The sequence below is a fragment of the Gadus macrocephalus genome, chromosome 18, assembly GCF_031168955.1.
Source record: "Gadus macrocephalus chromosome 18, ASM3116895v1".
Lineage (NCBI taxonomy): Eukaryota > Metazoa > Chordata > Actinopteri > Gadiformes > Gadidae > Gadus > Gadus macrocephalus.
In genome coordinates, this window is record NC_082399.1 from 87,501 (window position 1) to 104,592 (window position 17,092).

General features: G+C 55.2%; 1 protein-coding gene across 1 annotated transcript in view; it reads left to right on the plus strand.

Annotated features, from left to right (window-relative positions):
* LOC132447084 (katanin-interacting protein) overlaps nt 1-17,092 on the plus strand; it is a 39,438-nt gene that overhangs the window by 20,558 nt on the left and 1,788 nt on the right. Inside the window, exons 15-26 of the mRNA XM_060037770.1 lie at nt 1,852-2,590; nt 4,306-5,073; nt 6,202-6,410; nt 6,974-7,061; nt 8,488-8,665; nt 12,148-12,316; nt 12,985-13,136; nt 15,501-15,565; nt 15,698-15,808; nt 16,070-16,210; nt 16,312-16,412; nt 16,491-16,651. Of these exons, the coding sequence (XP_059893753.1) occupies nt 1,852-2,590; nt 4,306-5,073; nt 6,202-6,410; nt 6,974-7,061; nt 8,488-8,665; nt 12,148-12,316; nt 12,985-13,136; nt 15,501-15,565; nt 15,698-15,808; nt 16,070-16,210; nt 16,312-16,412; nt 16,491-16,651 (2,882 nt within the window). The remainder of the gene's footprint in view (nt 1-1,851; nt 2,591-4,305; nt 5,074-6,201; nt 6,411-6,973; nt 7,062-8,487; nt 8,666-12,147; nt 12,317-12,984; nt 13,137-15,500; nt 15,566-15,697; nt 15,809-16,069; nt 16,211-16,311; nt 16,413-16,490; nt 16,652-17,092) is intronic.

The following is a 17,092-nucleotide window of genomic DNA, read 5'->3' on the forward strand; positions in this document are numbered from 1 at the left end:
CGGTGGTCAGTCAAGAATATTTTACATTTTCGCCATCCCTAATCAAGAGTATCCGATGGCTCAACTCCTCCCCCCGCCAACGCTCCCAGACGTTGCGTGTTGACCCGGACCAGGCGGCGTCCGCGCGGTTCCAAAGCTTCCATCACAGCTGAACACGCGCCACAGATCTGTTCCCCATCTCGTCCGAGTCTCCCCAAACGTTTCAGATGGCCAACGGTTGGGCCGGTGTGTAGCAGCCCTAAGCCCCAGGCTGCCTAATGTGGAGCACAGAGAGATTAGCCTCAGAGGGATTAGTGTCGTTGAGAGAGAGCCGGCCCCTCGTCGCCCGCTGCACCCTGGGACGGCCCTCTGCCCTCTACCACTCTGCCCTCTGCCCACTACCACTCTGCCCTCTGCCCACTACCACTCTGCCCTCTGCCCACTACCACTCTGCCCTCTGCCCTCTCACTGGATGGACCTTCAGCTGGTGAGGTGTGTGTGTGTGTGTGTGTGTGTGTGTGTGTGTGTGTGTGTGTGTGTGTGTGTGTGTGTGTGTGTGTGTGTGTGTGTGTCAGTCCACTGTGGTTTGGATTAGCGGTTGGCTAACTGAGTCTCAGAACAGGCATGAATGTATTTCTGTTAGCCTAGCTTGCTGTTAGCCTAGCTTCGTGGTAGCTTAGACTCCTTCCCGCTCTGCGTTGAGCGATATATCTTTACACTGGGCATGTGCTGGTTGCTTCTGGTGTGTTCGGCTAGGATTTCACTTTCAAATGACTCCCATTCTTTGGAGTGTGTGTGTGTGTGTGTGTGTGTGTGTGTGTGTGTGTGTGTGTGTGTGTGTGTGTGTGTGTGTGTGTGTGTGTGTGTGTGTGTGTGTGTGTGTGTGTGTGTGTGTGTGTGTGTGTGTGTGTGTTTACAGCCTGCAAGGTTTTGTGTTTTTCTGAGTTGGCAGTTGGACTGTTGTTAGAGTAAACTGAATGTGAAACGAGGAAAAGTATTGGTAAAGGTTAGGTTCCCCAGAGGGCCGTAGGTTCCCCTGAGGGCCGTAGGTTCCCCCCTGAGGGCCGTAGGTTCCCCTCTGAGGGCCGTAGGTTCCCCTCTGAGGGCCGTAGGCTCCCCTCTGAGGGCCGTAGGTTCCCCCCTGAGGGCTGTAGGTTCCCCTTAAGGTTGCTCCAGGTTGAGTTCAGGTGAAGGTTCCCGAAGGTTCAAGTGACGGTTCCCCCAGGTTCAGGTGAAGGTTCCCCCAGGTTCAGGTGAAGGTTTCCCCAGGTTCAGGTGAAGGTTCAGGTGAAGGTTCCCCCAGGTTCAGGTGAAGGTTCCCCCAGGTTCAGGTGACGGTTCCCCCAGGTTCAGGTGACGGTTCCCCCAGGTTCAGGTGACGGTTCCCCCAGGTTCAGGTGACGGTTCCCCCAGGTTCAGGTGACGGTTCCCCCAGGTTCAGGTGAAGGTTCCCCCAGGTTCAGGTGAAGGTTCCCCCAGGTTCAGGTGAAGGTTCAGGTGAAGGTTCCCCCAGGTTCAGGTGAAGGTTCCCCCAGGTTCAGGTGAAGGTTCCCCCAGGTTCAGGTGAAGGTTCCCCCAGGTTCAGGTGAAGGTTCCCCCAGGTTCAGGTGAAGGTTCCCCCAGGTTCAGGTGAAGGTTCAGGTGAAGGTTCCCGAAGGTTCAAGTGACGGTTCCCCCAGGTTCAGGTGAAGGTTCCCCCAGGTTCAGGTGACTGTTCCCCCAGGTTCAGGTGAAGGTTCCCCCAGGTTCAGGTGAAGGTTCCCCCAGGTTCAGGTGAAGGTTCAGGTGAAGGTTCCCCCAGGTTCAGGTGAAGGTTCCCCCAGGTTCAGGTGAAGGTTCCTTCAGTCTGAGTAAGGCTGTGTTCCTCTGCAGAACCTGGATGTGGGCGCCAGGCACGTGAAGCTCTACCTCAACAGCACGCTGGCGTACGACGGTGAGCTGGCCAAGGGCTGCGGCGACCAGGTGTTGGACTACAGCACCGCGGTGGACCTGATGCCCCCCCCGGCCCCCGCCACCAGCCCGGCGCCAGGGGGAAGCCCCCGGCGCCACGACGACCGGCGGGGCCCTGAGGGAGGGGGGGACGCGCAGGACGGAACGCAGATCGCCCCTCTCCCGCCCATCGTACCCTCCCCTCCACGCCACTCCCCCGCAGAGAAGGACCCCCGGGACCCCCTGGACCTCTCGGGGTCCGAGGGGCCTCTCTCACTCACTGTAGCCATGGCGACAGTCACCACCCAGCCCCCCCCCTGCAGGGCGGGCCCCCAGTGGCTGCAGCCCCCCAGCAGGGCGGCGCCGGAGAGGGAGCGGCCTCTCTGGCTGGTGCCCCCATCGGGCCCCCCCCCCTCGGGCCCCTCCCCCTCGGGCCCCTCCCCGTCCCCCTCTCCCACCCCCTCCCTGCTCCCGGAGCTGGCCTGTGACCCGGGCCAGGCGTGCCGGGCGGGGGACCGGGGGGGCGGCGCTCCGAGAACGGGTCTGGACCCCCCGGGTGGGGACCTGTTGGGGGAGGGGGGGCGCAGGGCGGACCGGCCCGTCAGCGGGAGGCGGAGCTCGGCCCGCGGCGCTAGCCCCGCCCCCACCCGGCAGACGGAGGAGCAACAGGGAGGCGATGCAGGTAGGGGTTCTCTAGTTAGGGGTAGGGTTCTCTAGTAAGGGTCAGGGTTCTCTAGTTAGGGGTAGGGTTCTCTAGTAAGGGTTAGGGTTCTCTAGTTAGGGTTAGGGTTCTCTAGTTAGGGTTAGGGTTATCTAGTTAGGGTTAGGGTTCTCTAGTTAGGGCTAGGGTTCTGTAGTTAGGGTCAGGGTTATCTAGTTAGGGTTAGGGTTCTCTAGTTAGGGTCAGGGTTCTCTAGTAAGGGTTAGGGTTCTCTAGTTAGGGTTAGGGTTCTCTAGTTAGGGTCAGGGTTATCTAGTTAGGGTTCTCTAGTTAGGGTCAGGGTTCTCTAGTAAGGGTTAGGGTTCTCTAGTTAGGGTTAGGGTTCTCTAGTTAGGGTCAGGGTTCTCTAGTTAGGGTTAGGGTTCTCTAGTTAGGGTTAGGGTTCTCTAGTTAGGGCTAGGGTTCTGTAGTTAGGGTCAGGGTTATCTAGTTAGGGTTAGGGTTCTCTAGTTAGGGTCAGGGTTCTCTAGTAAGGGTTAGGGTTCTCTAGTTAGGGTCAGGGTTCTCTAGTTAGGGTTCTCTAGTTAGGGTCAGGGTTATCTAGTTAGGGTTCTCTAGTTAGGGTCAGGGTTCTCTAGTTAGGGTTAGGGTTCTCTAGTTAGGGTCAGGGTTATCTAGTTAGGGTTCTCTAGTTAGGGTCAGGGTTATCTAGTTAGGGTTAGGGTTCTCTAGTTAGGGTCAGGGTTCTCTAGTAAGGGTTAGGGTTCTCTAGTTAGGGTTAGGATTCTCTAGTTAGGGTCAGGGTTATCTAGTTAGGGTTAGGGTTCTCTAGTTAGGGTCAGGGTTCTCTAGTTAGGGGTAGGGTTCTCTAGTTAGGGTTCTCTAGTTAGGGTCAGGGTTCTCTAGTTAGGGTTCTCTAGTTAGGGTCAGGGTTCTCTAGTTAGGGTTAGGGTTCTCTAGTTAGGGTCAGGGTTCTCTAGTTAGGGTTAGGGTTCTCTAGTTATGGTTAGGGTTCTCTAATTCAGCCACCAGAATGAGGTCCTCTGGGGTCAGTCCCCTGGGGTCAGTCCTCTGCTGGGCTCACCTAGGTGTGTGTGTGTGTGTGTGTGTGTGTGTGTGTGTGTGTGTGTGTGTGTGTGTGTGTGTGTGTGTGTGTGTGTGTGTGTGTGTGTGTGTGTGTGTGTGTGTGTGTTCCCTTTTCCAGTAATGTTAAGGAAGTATCTCTCGAAAATGTAACCATGTACAAACATTCACGCATCATGCTGGAATGGTTTAACAGCCCTATTGATGTGATGTGTAACATCCCAAATACCCCTGATGTTGTGTTATTAAACAGAGACAGAAGGGAAGTGCTCTTACTTGAGATAGGCTGTGTATTTGATCTGTACATGGAAATGGCTTTCAACGATAAAATCCTTAAATACCAACCCATTCTGGAAATTCTAAGGGACCTAGGCTACCAATGCAAGCTAATAGTGTTTATTTTTGGAAGCTTGGGGCATGTCCACAACCGTGTTTTCAGTGGGTTAAGGCTGGCAGGGCTCTCCAGCAGAAAATCTAAACAATTAGCAAAGTTCTGCTCCATATCAGCAGTGATAGGCAGCCTGGCAGTGTGGCGCAGGAGATGTTTTTTGTACCCTTGAACAATGACTTATCTTATCTCTGAAATATTTGAATCTTGTCTCTTGTAATGTGATTGGTGGATTCAAATAAAGAATTAAATGTGTGTGTTCTAGACGAGCCCCTCTCCCTGGTGGCCCCCCGGAGGCAGCGGGCCCCCCAGGCGGGCCGCCAGCAGGACCACACCCTGCGGGAGTCCTGGGACTCCCTTCTGCGCTTCAACCAGTGCCAGCGCGGGCGCATCTCCAACATGGGCCTGGAGGGGGACATCTTCGACGAGTTCCTCCGGCGGCAGGACCGGGCCCCGCTCCGGACCCCCGTCCCCGGGGACCCCCTCGCCCCCCCGACCGCCGCCGGCCCCTCCCTGGGGGGCGCCCCCCCCCCGCCGTGTGAGGACGGCGAGGACGAAGCTCTGGCGGAGCGGGAGGAGGACTTCGAGATCCCGGTGCTGCCGCGGGGCCGCTGGCTGGTGGTCCACATCCTGTCCACCTGGGGGGACCGCCACTACGTGGGCCTCAACGGCCTGGAGGTGTTCAGCTCCAGCGGCGAGCCGCTGAAGCCCGCCCTAATCAGGGCCGACCCGCCGGACATCAACGTCCTGCCGGCCTACGGCAGGGACCCCCGCGTGGTGAGCAACCTGCTGGACGGGGTGAACCGCACCCAGGACGACATGCACCTGTGGCTGGCACCCTACACCCCCGGCCGCAGCCACGTCCTCTACCTGGACCTGGGGGCGGCCTGCCGCCTGGCCATGGTCCGCGTGTGGAACTACAACAAGTCCCGCATCCACTCGTTCCGCGGGGTGAAGGAGGTGGAGATGGTGCTGGACGGTAGCTGCATCTTCCGGGGGGAGATCGCTAAGGCGTCGGGGACGCTGTCTGGAGGTGAACCCCCTGTTTATAGTGAACCCCCTGTTTAAAGTGAACCCCCTGTTTAAAGTGAACCCCCTGTTTAAAGTGAACCCCCTGTTTATAGTGAACCCCCTGTTTAAAGTGAACCCCCTGTTTAAAGTGAACCCCCTGTTTATAGTGAACCCCCTGTTTATAGTGAACCCCCTGTTTAAAGTGAACCCCCTGTTTAAAGTGAACCCCCTGTTTATAGTGAACCCCCTGTTTATAGTGAACCCCCTGTTTATAGTGAACCCCCTGTTTATAGTGAACCCCCTGTTTATAGTGAACCCCCTGTTTATAGTGAACCCCCTGTTTATAGTGAACCCCCTGTTTATAGTGAACCCCCTGTTTATAGTGAACCCCCTGTTTATAGTGAACCCCCTGTATATAGTGAACCCCCTGTTTAAAGAGCTAGTGAACCCCCTGTTTATAGTGAACCCCCTGTTTAAAGAGAACTGGTCTCTGGTCCAGGTGTGGACCAGGTGTTCCTCTGATGTAGTCCTTACTGGTCTCAGGTCCAGGTGTTCCTCTGATGTGGTCCTTACTGGTCTCTGGTCCAGGTGTTCCTCTGATGTAGTCCTTACTGGTCTCTGGTCCAGGTGTTCCTCTGATGTAGTCCTTACTGGTCTCTGGTCCAGGTGTTCCTCTGATGTAGTCCTTACTGGTCTCTGGTCCAGGTGTGGACCAGGTGTTCCTCTGATGTAGTCCTTACTGGTCTCTGGTCCAGGTGTTCCTCTGATGTGGTCCTTACTGGTCTCTGGTCCAGGTGTGGACCAGGTGTTCCTCTGATGTAGTCCTTACTGGTCTCTGGTCCAGGTGTTCCTCTGATGTAGTCCTTACTGGTCTCTGGTCCAGGTGTTCCTCTGATGTAGTCCTTACTGGTCTCTGGTCCAGGTGTTCCTCTGATGTAGTCCTTACTGGTCTCTGGTCCAGGTGTGGACCAGGTGTTCCTCTGATGTAGTCCTTACTGGTCTCTGGTCCAGGTGTTCCTCTGATGTAGTCCTTACTGGTCTCTGGCCCAGGTGTGGTCCAGGTGTTCCTCTGATGTAGTCCTTACTGGTCTCTGGCCCAGGTGTGGTCCAGGTGTTCCTCTGATGTAGTCCTTACTGGTCTCTGGTCCAGGTCTGGACCAGTTTGGGGACACCATCCTGTTCACCACGGACGATGACATCTTGGAGGCCATGTCGCGCTTCGACGAGACCTTCCCCAGCGAGGGGGGGGGTCCGGACGGCCTGGCCCCCGAGGAGGAGCTGCAGCGCCCCCGCACGGCGGACGGCGAGGGGGAGGAGAGACCCTTCACCCAGGCCGGCTTCAGGGAGGAGGACCTGGAGGTCAGCCCCCTAGACCTCAAAGCGTTTGTGTTCCTGAGTGTATTTGACCCAGCTTGCCTTCAAAGTAAAAGCGTTTGTGTTCCTGAGTGTAATTGACCCAGCTTGCCTTCCCAGTAAAAGCGTTTGTGTTCCTGAGTGTAATTGACCCACCTTGCCTTCACAGTAAAAGCGTTTGTGTTCCTGAGTGTATTTGACCCAGCTTGCCTTCACAGTAAAAGCGTTTGTGTTCCTGAGTGTATTTGACAGAGCGTTTCTGTCCCAGGGAGGGGAACGCTGGTGTCTTAAGGGAACGGCCTCGTATTATTAGAAGTGTACGTCGTTGAGAGTAATGTGCTTATGGATATCTATTCATATTCCATGTTGAATGAGTAAGGGCAAAGTATAAATAACCTAATGCGATGTGGTGTGATGTACTGTATATCATTTCATTATAAAAGTTCTCATTGTAAAGGTAAATTGTGGTATATCAAGAATCGATGCAGAGGCCAAAGTATACGCCTATACCAGATCCTGGTAGTTTCATATGGAGGCATATTACCCTGAACCTGTCTCACATCCTCCAGCTGGAGCCGACTCTGGGCCCTGGCACGGCCTGGCACCAGCAGCCCGCCCAGAGCATGGAGCTCAATCCTGGGGTGTATACCGGCAAGAGTGAGTACCACACCTCCCCTCTAGAGAAGCACCACCTCCCCCCTAGAGATGTGAGTACCACCTCCCCTCTAGAGATATGAGTACCACCTCCCCTCTAGAGATATGAGTACCACCTCCCCTCTAGAGATATAATAATAACAATAATAATACATTTAATTTAGAGGCGCCTTTCAAGACACCCAAGGTCACCTTACAGAGCATATAGTCATCATTCAAAACTATGTAAAACAGACTAGGAATAAAAGGAAAACAGAGGTTAAACATGAATAATAATAATAATTAATAACACTCAAAGACGCCTAAAGTGAAGGGGGGACCTCACTAACCTCCACCAATATGTAGCACCCACTTGGGTGATGCACGGCAGCCAATCGGTGCCAGAACGCTCACTACACACCAGCTTGAGGTGGAGAGTTAGGGATGAGGTGGAGAGTGAGGGAAAATAACATATTTAAACACTATCGACCATATTTAAACACTGTCGATCACATTTAAACAATATCGACCACATGTAAACACTATCGACCACATTTAAACACTATCGCCCACATTTAAACACTATCACCCACATTTAAACACTATGGACCACACGTAAACCCTATCGACCACATTTAAACACTAACGCCCACATTTAAACACTATCGCCCACATTTAAACACTATGGACCACATTTAAACACTATGGACCACATGTAAACCCTATCGACCACATGTAAACCCTATCGACCATATATAAACACTATCGACCACATTTAAACATGTAAACCCTATCGACCACATTTAAACACTATCGACCACATTTAAACACTATTGACCACATTTAAACATGTAAACCCTATCAACCACATTTAAACATGTAAACCCCTCTCGACCACATTTAAACCCTATCGACCACATTTAAACCCTATCGACCATATTCAAACACTATCGACCACATTTAAATTATCGACCATATTTAAACACTATCGACCACATTTAAACACTATCGACCATATTTGAAATAAATATCTTCCAAATCTTCCAAAAATAACTGGCCTATAACCACGCAAAACACTACAAATTATGTCCAATTACATCAAGAACCAACATTAAACATCAAGTAAGCCTAGTAGGAAAATAAACGTTCTGCCCTCTCTAGAGATGTGAGTACCACCTCCCCTCTAGAGATGTGAGTACCACCTCCCCTCTAGAGATGTGAGTGCTGCGCCACCACCTGTTGATACGTTTATTATGGTTTCATAGTTTATAGGACTAATACTAGTTGTATCTATCCTCTTCTTCTACTGTATTTGTATTTTGAGGGACAGGTCATAATAATAAAATGTGAACTTGGTCTAGAGCTAACTGTATTAGCTCTAGCCAATCAGTGTTGATCTGTGTGGACCTCGCCATTCTACACCCCCCCGCTGAGTGCTCTGCCCCCCCAGGCCTCAGGCTGGAGCTGGTGCAGACCTGGGGGGACCCCCACTACCTGGGCCTGACCGGGCTGGAGGTGGTGGGCCGGGACGGGGGCAGTCTGCCGCTGGACCTCAGCATGGTGACCGCCTCGCCCTCCGACCTCAACCAGCTGCCCGGGTACGGCCTGGACGCCCGCACGCTGGACAAGTAAGACCCGAGGCCTCGGCCCTCATTAGGTTAGGGTACACTGGGCCCTTTAGTGGTCTGATAGGGTACACTGGGTCCTTTAGTGGTCTGATAGTGTCCACTGGGTCCTTTAGTGGTCTGATAGGGTACACTGGGCCCTTTAGTGGTCTGATAGGGTACACTGGGTCCTTTAGTGGTCTGATAGTGTCCACTGGGTCCTTTAGTGGTCTGATAGGGTACACTGGGCCCTTTAGTGGTCTGATAGGGTACACTGGGCCCTTTAGTGGTCTGATAGGGTACACTGGGTCCTTTAGTGGTCTGATAGGGTACACTGGGTCCTTTAGTGGTCTGATAGGGTACACTGGGTCCTTTAGTGGTCTGATAGGGTACACTGGGTCATTTAGTGGTCTGATAGGGTACACTGGGTCCTTTAGTGGTCTGATAGGGTACACTGGGTCCTTTAGTGGTCTGATAGGGTACACTGGGCCCTTTAGTGGTCTGATAGGGTACACTGGGCCCTTTAGTGGTCTGATAGTGTACACTGAGTCCTTTAGTGGTCTGATAGGGTACACTGGGTCCTTTAGTGGTCTGATAGGGTACACTGGGCCCTTTAGTGGTCTGATAGGGTACACTGGGCCCTTTAGTGGTCTGATAGTGTACACTGGGTCCTTTAGTGGTCTGATAGGGTACACTGGGTCCTTTAGTGGTCTGATAGGGTACACTGGGTCCTTTAGTGGTCTGATAGGGTACACTGGGTCCTTTAGTGGTCTGATAGGGTACACTGGGCCCTTTAGTGGTCTGATAGGGTACACTGGGCCCTTTAGTGGTCTGATAGTGTCCACTGGGTCCTTTAGTGGTCTGATAGGGTACACTGGGTCCTTTAGTGGTCTGATAGGGTACACTGGGTCCTTTAGTGGTCTGATAGGGTACACTGGGCCCTTTAGTGGTCTGATAGGGTACACTGGGTCCTTTAGTGGTCTGATAGGGTACACTGGGTCCTTTAGTGGTCTGATAGGGTCCACTGGGTCCTTTAGTGGTCTGATAGGGTACACTGGGTCCTTTAGTGGTCTGATAGGGTACACTGGGTCCTTTAGTGGTCTGATAGGGTACACTGGGTCCTTTAGTGGTCTGATAGGGTACACTGGGTCCTTTAGTGGTCTGATAGGGTACACTGGGTCCTTTAGTGGTCTGATAGGGTACACTGGGTCCTTTAGTGGTCTGATAGTGTCCACTGGGTCCTTTAGTTGTCTGATAGGGTCCACTGGGTCCTTTAGTGGTCTGAAAGGGTACACTGGGTCCTTTAGTGGTCCGATAGTGTCCACTGGGTCCTTTAGTGGTCTGATAGGGTACACTGGGTCCTTTAGTGGTCTGATAGGGTACACTGGGTCCTTTAGTGGTCTGATAGGGTACACTGGGTCCTTTAGTGGTCTGATAGGGTACACTGGGTCCTTTAGTGGTCTGATAGGGTCCACTGGGTCCTTTAGTGGTCTGAAAGGGTACACTGGGTCCTTTAGTGGTCCGATAGTGTCCACTGGGTCCTTTAGTGGTCTGATAGGGTACACTGGGTCCTTTAGTGGTCTGATAGGGTACACTGGGTCCTTTAGTGGTCTGATAGGGTACACTGGGTCCTTTAGTGGTCTGATAGGGTACACTGGGTCCTTTAGTGGTCTGATAGGGTACACTGGGTCCTTTAGTGGTCTGATAGGGTACACTGGGTCCTTTAGTGGTCTGATAGGGTACACTGGGTCCTTTAGTGGTCTGATAGTGTACACTGGGTCCTTTAGTGGTCTGATAGTGTACACTGAGTCCTTCAGTGGTCTGATAGTGTACACTGGGTCCTTTAGTGGTCTGATAGTGTACACTGGGTCCTTTAGTGGTCTGATAGGGTACACTGGGTCCTTTAGTGGTCTGATAGGGTACACTGGGTCCTTTAGTGGTCTGATAGGGTACACTGGGTCCTTTAGTGGTCTGATAGGGTACACTGGGTCCTTTAGTGGTCTGATAGGGTACACTGGGTCCTTTAGTGGTCTGATAGGGTACACTGGGTCCTTTAGTGGTCTGATAGGGTACACTGGGTCCTTTAGTGGTCTGATAGGGTACACTGGGTCCTTTAGTGGTCTGATAGGGTACACTGAGTCCTTTAGTGGTCTGATAGTGTACACAATCAACATTGGAGAAGCCAGGTTCCGCATGACCTTGTCTATCTGGTGCAAGGTACCGAGTAGTACACACAGTACCATGACGCAGTAACATGACACAGTAACTGGACACTGTAACATAGTACTATAGAGTGGCAAAGTCACGTCCCTTCCGGTAGAGCCCATGGGACCTATGAGATCGAATAATATGAATGTGTTTCAATGGAGAGAAATTAATTATGTTCTGGTCCCGGTCTTTATATGCCCTGGATTACACATACGTTGTTTGTGGATTTAAATGATAATTTTTCATGTGAAGAGTTTGACCGTTTATTGTGCAATTGTTCAGTTAAAGGCTGTAGAGAAAACACAATGAGAAAGACTACACGGCTCGTATGTGACGTCACGCTCCCTGCGACTGGCGTGGACAAGATCGACAATCTCCCCACCGGCATAACTGAAACTCTCCACATGCCCCGACTTATAATGCTTTTCATCTCTTTCGATGCTTTTATCCTCCCTTGGAAAAAAGCGGTGGAGCAGTGGAGCAGAGATCGCCATGTCTGTACCGGAGTTCAAAGTAAGGGTGGTGACGTATATCATTCGCGTCGAGAGCAACGAAGATCTGTAGTTCACAAAGCGGCCTCACACAATCTAATCAAACTTCTTTGTGAATTTTTTTAGTTTTCTTTGCATGAAAAATTATTATTTAAATCCACAAACAACATACAGTATGTGTAATCCGGGGCATATAAAGACTGGGACCAGAAGATAATTACTTTCTCTCCATTGTAACCCATTCATATTTTTCGATCTCATAGGTCCCATGGGCTCTACCGGAAGGGGCGTGACTCCACCACTCTATAGGGAGTTTAGTTTGAAGAATAATGCCCAAATCCCGTTACACCCCTTGGCCCAAACCCTTAACCCTATACCGCTACGAAATGGGACCACAACCATTGAAGACCCAGTTACCGCCCGCCATCTTGCCTAGGATTTTTCTTTATTTTCCATTTTCTCGCAAGGTATTTTGGGAGCAAGTCACAACTGGAGCGTTGCAAGGGTGCCCATCGAAAATCTTAACTTAACTTCTTACCCGTCAACAAAACGGCTACCAGGACGACCCTCTGACAGAGAGGCGTAGACTGAGCCTAAATCTAGCTGTCTCTATGTAACTGTCTCCCTCTTTCTCTCCTCCTCCTTCTTGTGTGTGTGTGTGTGTGTGTGTGTGTGTGTGTGTGTGTGTGTGTGTGTGTGTGTGTGTGTGTGTGTGTGTGTGTGTGTGTGTGTGTGTGTGTGTGTGTGTGTGTGTGTGTGTGTGTGTGTGTGTGTGTGTGCGTGCGTGCGTGCGTGCGTGTGTGTCAGGCTTGTGGACGGTCATAACCTCACCACGGAGGACCACCACATGTGGCTGGTCCCCTTCTCCAGTGGGGCGCCCCCCCCCACGCTCACTGTCTCCTTCCCGCGGCCGCAGCCCATCGCCGGACTGCGGGTCTGGAACTACAACAAGTCCCCAGAGGACTCGTACCGCGGGGTGAGCCCTGACCCTAACCCTAACCCCGACCCTAACCCTGACCCTAACCCTGACCCCGACCCTGACCCTGACCCTGACCCTGACCCCGACCCTGACCCTAACCCTGACCCCGACCCTGACCCTGACCCCGACCCCGACCCTGACCCAGAGGACTTTTACCGCGGGGTGAGCTGGGTCTGGTCCCAGGGTCCGACTGGTGTACCCGGTCTGACTGGTGACCCGATCCGAGGGGTCCGACGGGTCTGACGGGTCTGACAGGTCTACCCGGGTCTTACCGGATCAGAGCAGGTAGACCGGATTAGACCGGGTCTGACCGGATCATGACAGGAGGTCGGCTGAGTTTCAGCCAATGACAGGCTCTTCTGTGATACAAACACGTTCTTTATAGACATTAATATTGGATTATTGATGTGGAGCCGGTCAACCTCAGGATTTGTTTAATCTGTGGAGGAGGGAGTTTTACTGAACTTGTGTTTGCACTGGTTTTGGCTTTTCTTCTTTGTGGAATAGGTGAATAATGAGGGTAATATTGAAAATAATGAAAAAAATCTCATCTCTTTGTGATGCAACAACTATCAAAATGAGCCCACCAGTATCCTTAGTTCTTAGTAAATGGTTTCTTTGGTTTCCTGACTGTTAATAAGGCGTTTGTCTGCTGCTGGCGGCAGGTGAAGGTGATCCGCATGTTTCTGGACGACGTGGCCATCTCCCCCGCCGCCGGCTTCCTGGTCCGTAAGGGCCTGGGCCACTGCCACTTCGACTCCGCCCAGGAGGTGCTCTTCATCGACCTGCTGCAGAACCCCAGGGAGCCACACTACCAGTAGGCAGAGCAGGGCCCGCGGCCCTCACCCCCCCACACCCCCACACCCCCCACCCCCTCACCCCCCACACCCCCCCACACCCCCTCACCCCCCCTCACCCCCCACACCCCCCACACCCCCTCACCCCCCCACACCCCCTCACCCCCCCTCACCCCCCACACCCCCCACACCCCCTCACCCCCCCACACCCCCTCACCCCCCCTCACCCCCCACCCCCTCACACCCCCCACCCCCTCACCCCCCACACCCCCCACACCCCCTCACCCCCCCACACCCCCTCACCCCCCCTCACACCCCCTCACACCCCTCACACCCTCACCCCCCCTCACCCCCCACACCCCCTCACACCCCTCACCCCCTCACACCCCCTCACCCCTCACACCCCCTCACACCCCCTCACCCCTCACACCCCCTCACACCCCCCCCACACCCCCTCACCCCCCCCCCCACACCCCCTCACCCCCCCCACACCCCCCACACCCCCCACACCCCCCTCACCCCCCCACACCCCCCACCCCCCCTCACCCCCCCTCACCCCCTCACCCCCCCACACCCCCTCACCCCCCCCACACCCCCTCACACCCCCTCACCCCCTCACACCCCCACACCCCTCACACCCCCTCACACCCCCTCACCCCCCTCACCCCCTCACCCCCCACACCCCCTCACACCCCCCACACCCCCTCATACCACATCACACCCCTCACCCCATCACACCCCTCATGCTACCCCACACTGTAGGACACGGGGTCGTACCCCACACTGTAGGACACGGGGTCGTACCCCACACTGTAGGACACGGGGTCGTACCCCACACTGTAGGACACGGGGTCGTACCCCACACTGTAGGACACGGGGTCGTACCCCACACTGTAGGACACGGGGTCGTACCCCACACTGTAGGACACGGGGTCGTACCCCACACTGTAGGACACGGGGTCGTACCCCACACTGTAGGACACGGGGTCGTACCCCACACTGTAGGACACGGGGTCGTACCCCACACTGTAGGACACGGGGTCGAACCCCACACTGTAGGACACGGGGTCGTACCCCGCACTGTAGGACACGGGGTCGTACCCCGCACTGTAGGACACGGGGTCGTACCCCGCACTGTAGGACACGGGGTCGTACCCCGCACTGTAGGACACGGGGTCGTACCCCACACTGTAGGACACGGGGTCGTACCCCACACTGTAGGACACGGGGTCGTACCCCACACTGTAGGACACGGGGTCGTACCCCACACTGTAGGACACGGGGTCGTACCCCACACTGTAGGACACGGGGTCGTACCCCACACTGTAGGACACGGGGTCGTACCCCACACTGTAGGACACGGGGTCGTACCCCACACTGTAGGACACGGGGTCGTACCCCACACTGTAGGACACGGGGTCGAACCCCACACTGTAGGACACGGGGTCGTACCCGCACTGTAGGACACGGGGTCGAACCCCACACTGTAGGACACGGGGTCGTACCCCACACTGTAGGACACGGGGTCGTACCCCACACTGTAGGACACGGGGTCGTACCCCACACTGTAGGACACGGGGTCGTACCCCACACTGTAGGACACGGGGTCGTACCCCACACTGTAGGACACGGGGTCGTACCCCACACTGTAGGACACGGGGTCGTACCCCACACTGTAGGACACGGGGTCGTACCCCACACTATAGGACACGGGGTCGTACCCCACACTGTAGGACACGGGGTCGAACCCCACACTGTAGGACACGGGGTCGTACCCCACACTGTAGGACACGGGGTCGTACCCCACACTGTAGGACACGGGGTCGAACCCCACACTGTAGGACACGGGGTCGTACCCCGCACTGTAGGACACGGGGTCGAACCCCCACACTGTAGGACACGGGGTCGTACCCCACACTATAGGACACGGGGTCGTACCCCACACTGTAGGACACGGGGTCGTACCCCACACTGTAGGACACGGGGTCGTACCCCACACTGTAGGACACGGGGTCGTACCCCACACTGTAGGACACGGGGTCGTACCCCACACTGTAGGACACGGGGTCGTACCCCACACTGTAGGACACGGGGTCGTACCCCACACTATAGGACACGGGGTCGTACCCCACACTGTAGGACACGGGGTCGAACCCCACACTGGTAGGACACGGGGTCGTACCCCACACTGTAGGACACGGGGTCGTACCCCGCACTGTAGGACACGGGGTCGTACCCCACACTGTAGAACATGGGGTCGTCCATGTCTTAGCTACACCGTCTGTTGACATAACTGTGGACACGGGTCTCGACCCCAGGACCCTTAGGGCTGGGCGTCCACAGCCCGTTCCTGGCTCTGATGCGTGTCCTGTTGATCCCTTCAGAGGAGGCGGGCCCACACCGGAGCTGGCCAGCAGGGACTACGAGGCTCCCATCATGCCTTGCGGCTGTATCCTTTGTACCATCATGCTGGGACTCAAGGGATTAGAAACATGGGGTCCAGTTGAATCGCTGTGTGTCCTCCATGTGTTTATTGAAGGACATGTGTGAGGGTTTGTTTCCTTCACCTCTGACCCCGCAGTCATCTTCCAGCTGCAGCTGCTGAGCACCTGGGGCGACCCTTACTACACGGGCCTGAACGGCCTGGAGTTCTACGACCAGAACCACCAGAAGATCAGCCTCACTGACAACAGTATCCAAAGGTTACCACTGATCGGCAATTATTCAATTCAGAGTCTTTATTTACTTTTGTACAATTTGGGCTCTTTGATGCACATTCTTTTTTGGTAAATAGTTCAGGGTATTAGGAGAACAATACAATGAGCCCCATGGGTTAGGGTTAGGTTTCGGGTGAGGGTCATGTTTAGGGTCAGGGTTAGGGTTAGGGTCAGGTTTAGGGGTCAGGGTTAGGGTCAGGCTCCTCAGGGCCAGCAGTCTTCCTCAGCCCCCCCAGACATCGCTGCGTTCCCAGACAGCGTCAACGTGCTGCAGGGTGTGAGCGGAGACGTCAGGACCCCCGACAGACTGGTGGACGGAGACAACAGCAACCTGGACGGACACCACACCTGGCTCGCCCCCCGTGCTGCCCGGCCTGGTGGGTGGGGGGGGGCTCATGTGTTATGGTGGTCTTCTGTCTCAATGTAAGATCCCACGTGCATCGTCCTACCCCCTGAGCCGGCCCGTGTCGTGTGGCAGGTGAACCGGGTGTACGTGATCTTCGACCGCCCCGTCACCGTGTCCATGATCAAGCTGTGGAACTACTCCAAGACGCCGGCGCGAGGGTCAAGGAGTTTGGGGTGAGGCCCTGAATCCAAAAGGTTGTTCTGCTCTTGGAGAACAGCGAGCGACGGAGGTTCTTGTTCTTGTGCGTCCAGCTGCTGGTGGACGACCTGCTGGTCTACAACGGCGTCCTGCCCAGTGCGGGGCCCGTGTCCCGCGGCATCCTGCCCACCTGCGACCCCGTGGTGCCCTACCACTCCATCCTGTTCACCGACGACGCCGGCATCACCCACCGCGAGAGGAACACCGTCATCAGGTACCACTGGGACCCCCCCCTTAGTGGGACCCCCCCATTAGTGGGACCCCCCCCTTAGTGGGACCCCCCCTGGTATGGTGCATCACACCAGGGACGGCTGACTTGTCCCTTCAACACACAAGTCCAAAGCGGACCCGACCCCCCAGGAGTCAGGGGCCTCCGGGGGGGGGGGGGGGGGGTTAGGGGTCAGGGGTCAGGGGGGGGTTGGGTTAGGGGTCAGGAGGGGGGGTAGGGTTGGGGTCGGGGGGGGGGGGGGGGGGGGGGGGGCGGTAGGGTTAGGGGTAGGGTTAGGGGTCAGGAGGGGGGGGTAGGGTTAGGGTCGGGGGGGGGCGGTAGGGTTAGGGGTCAGGAGGGAGGGGTAGGGTTAGGGGTCAGGGGGGGGTAGGGTTAGGGGTCAGGGAGGGTTAGGGCCAGCGGTTCCTCCTGGTGGTCTGAGCTGTG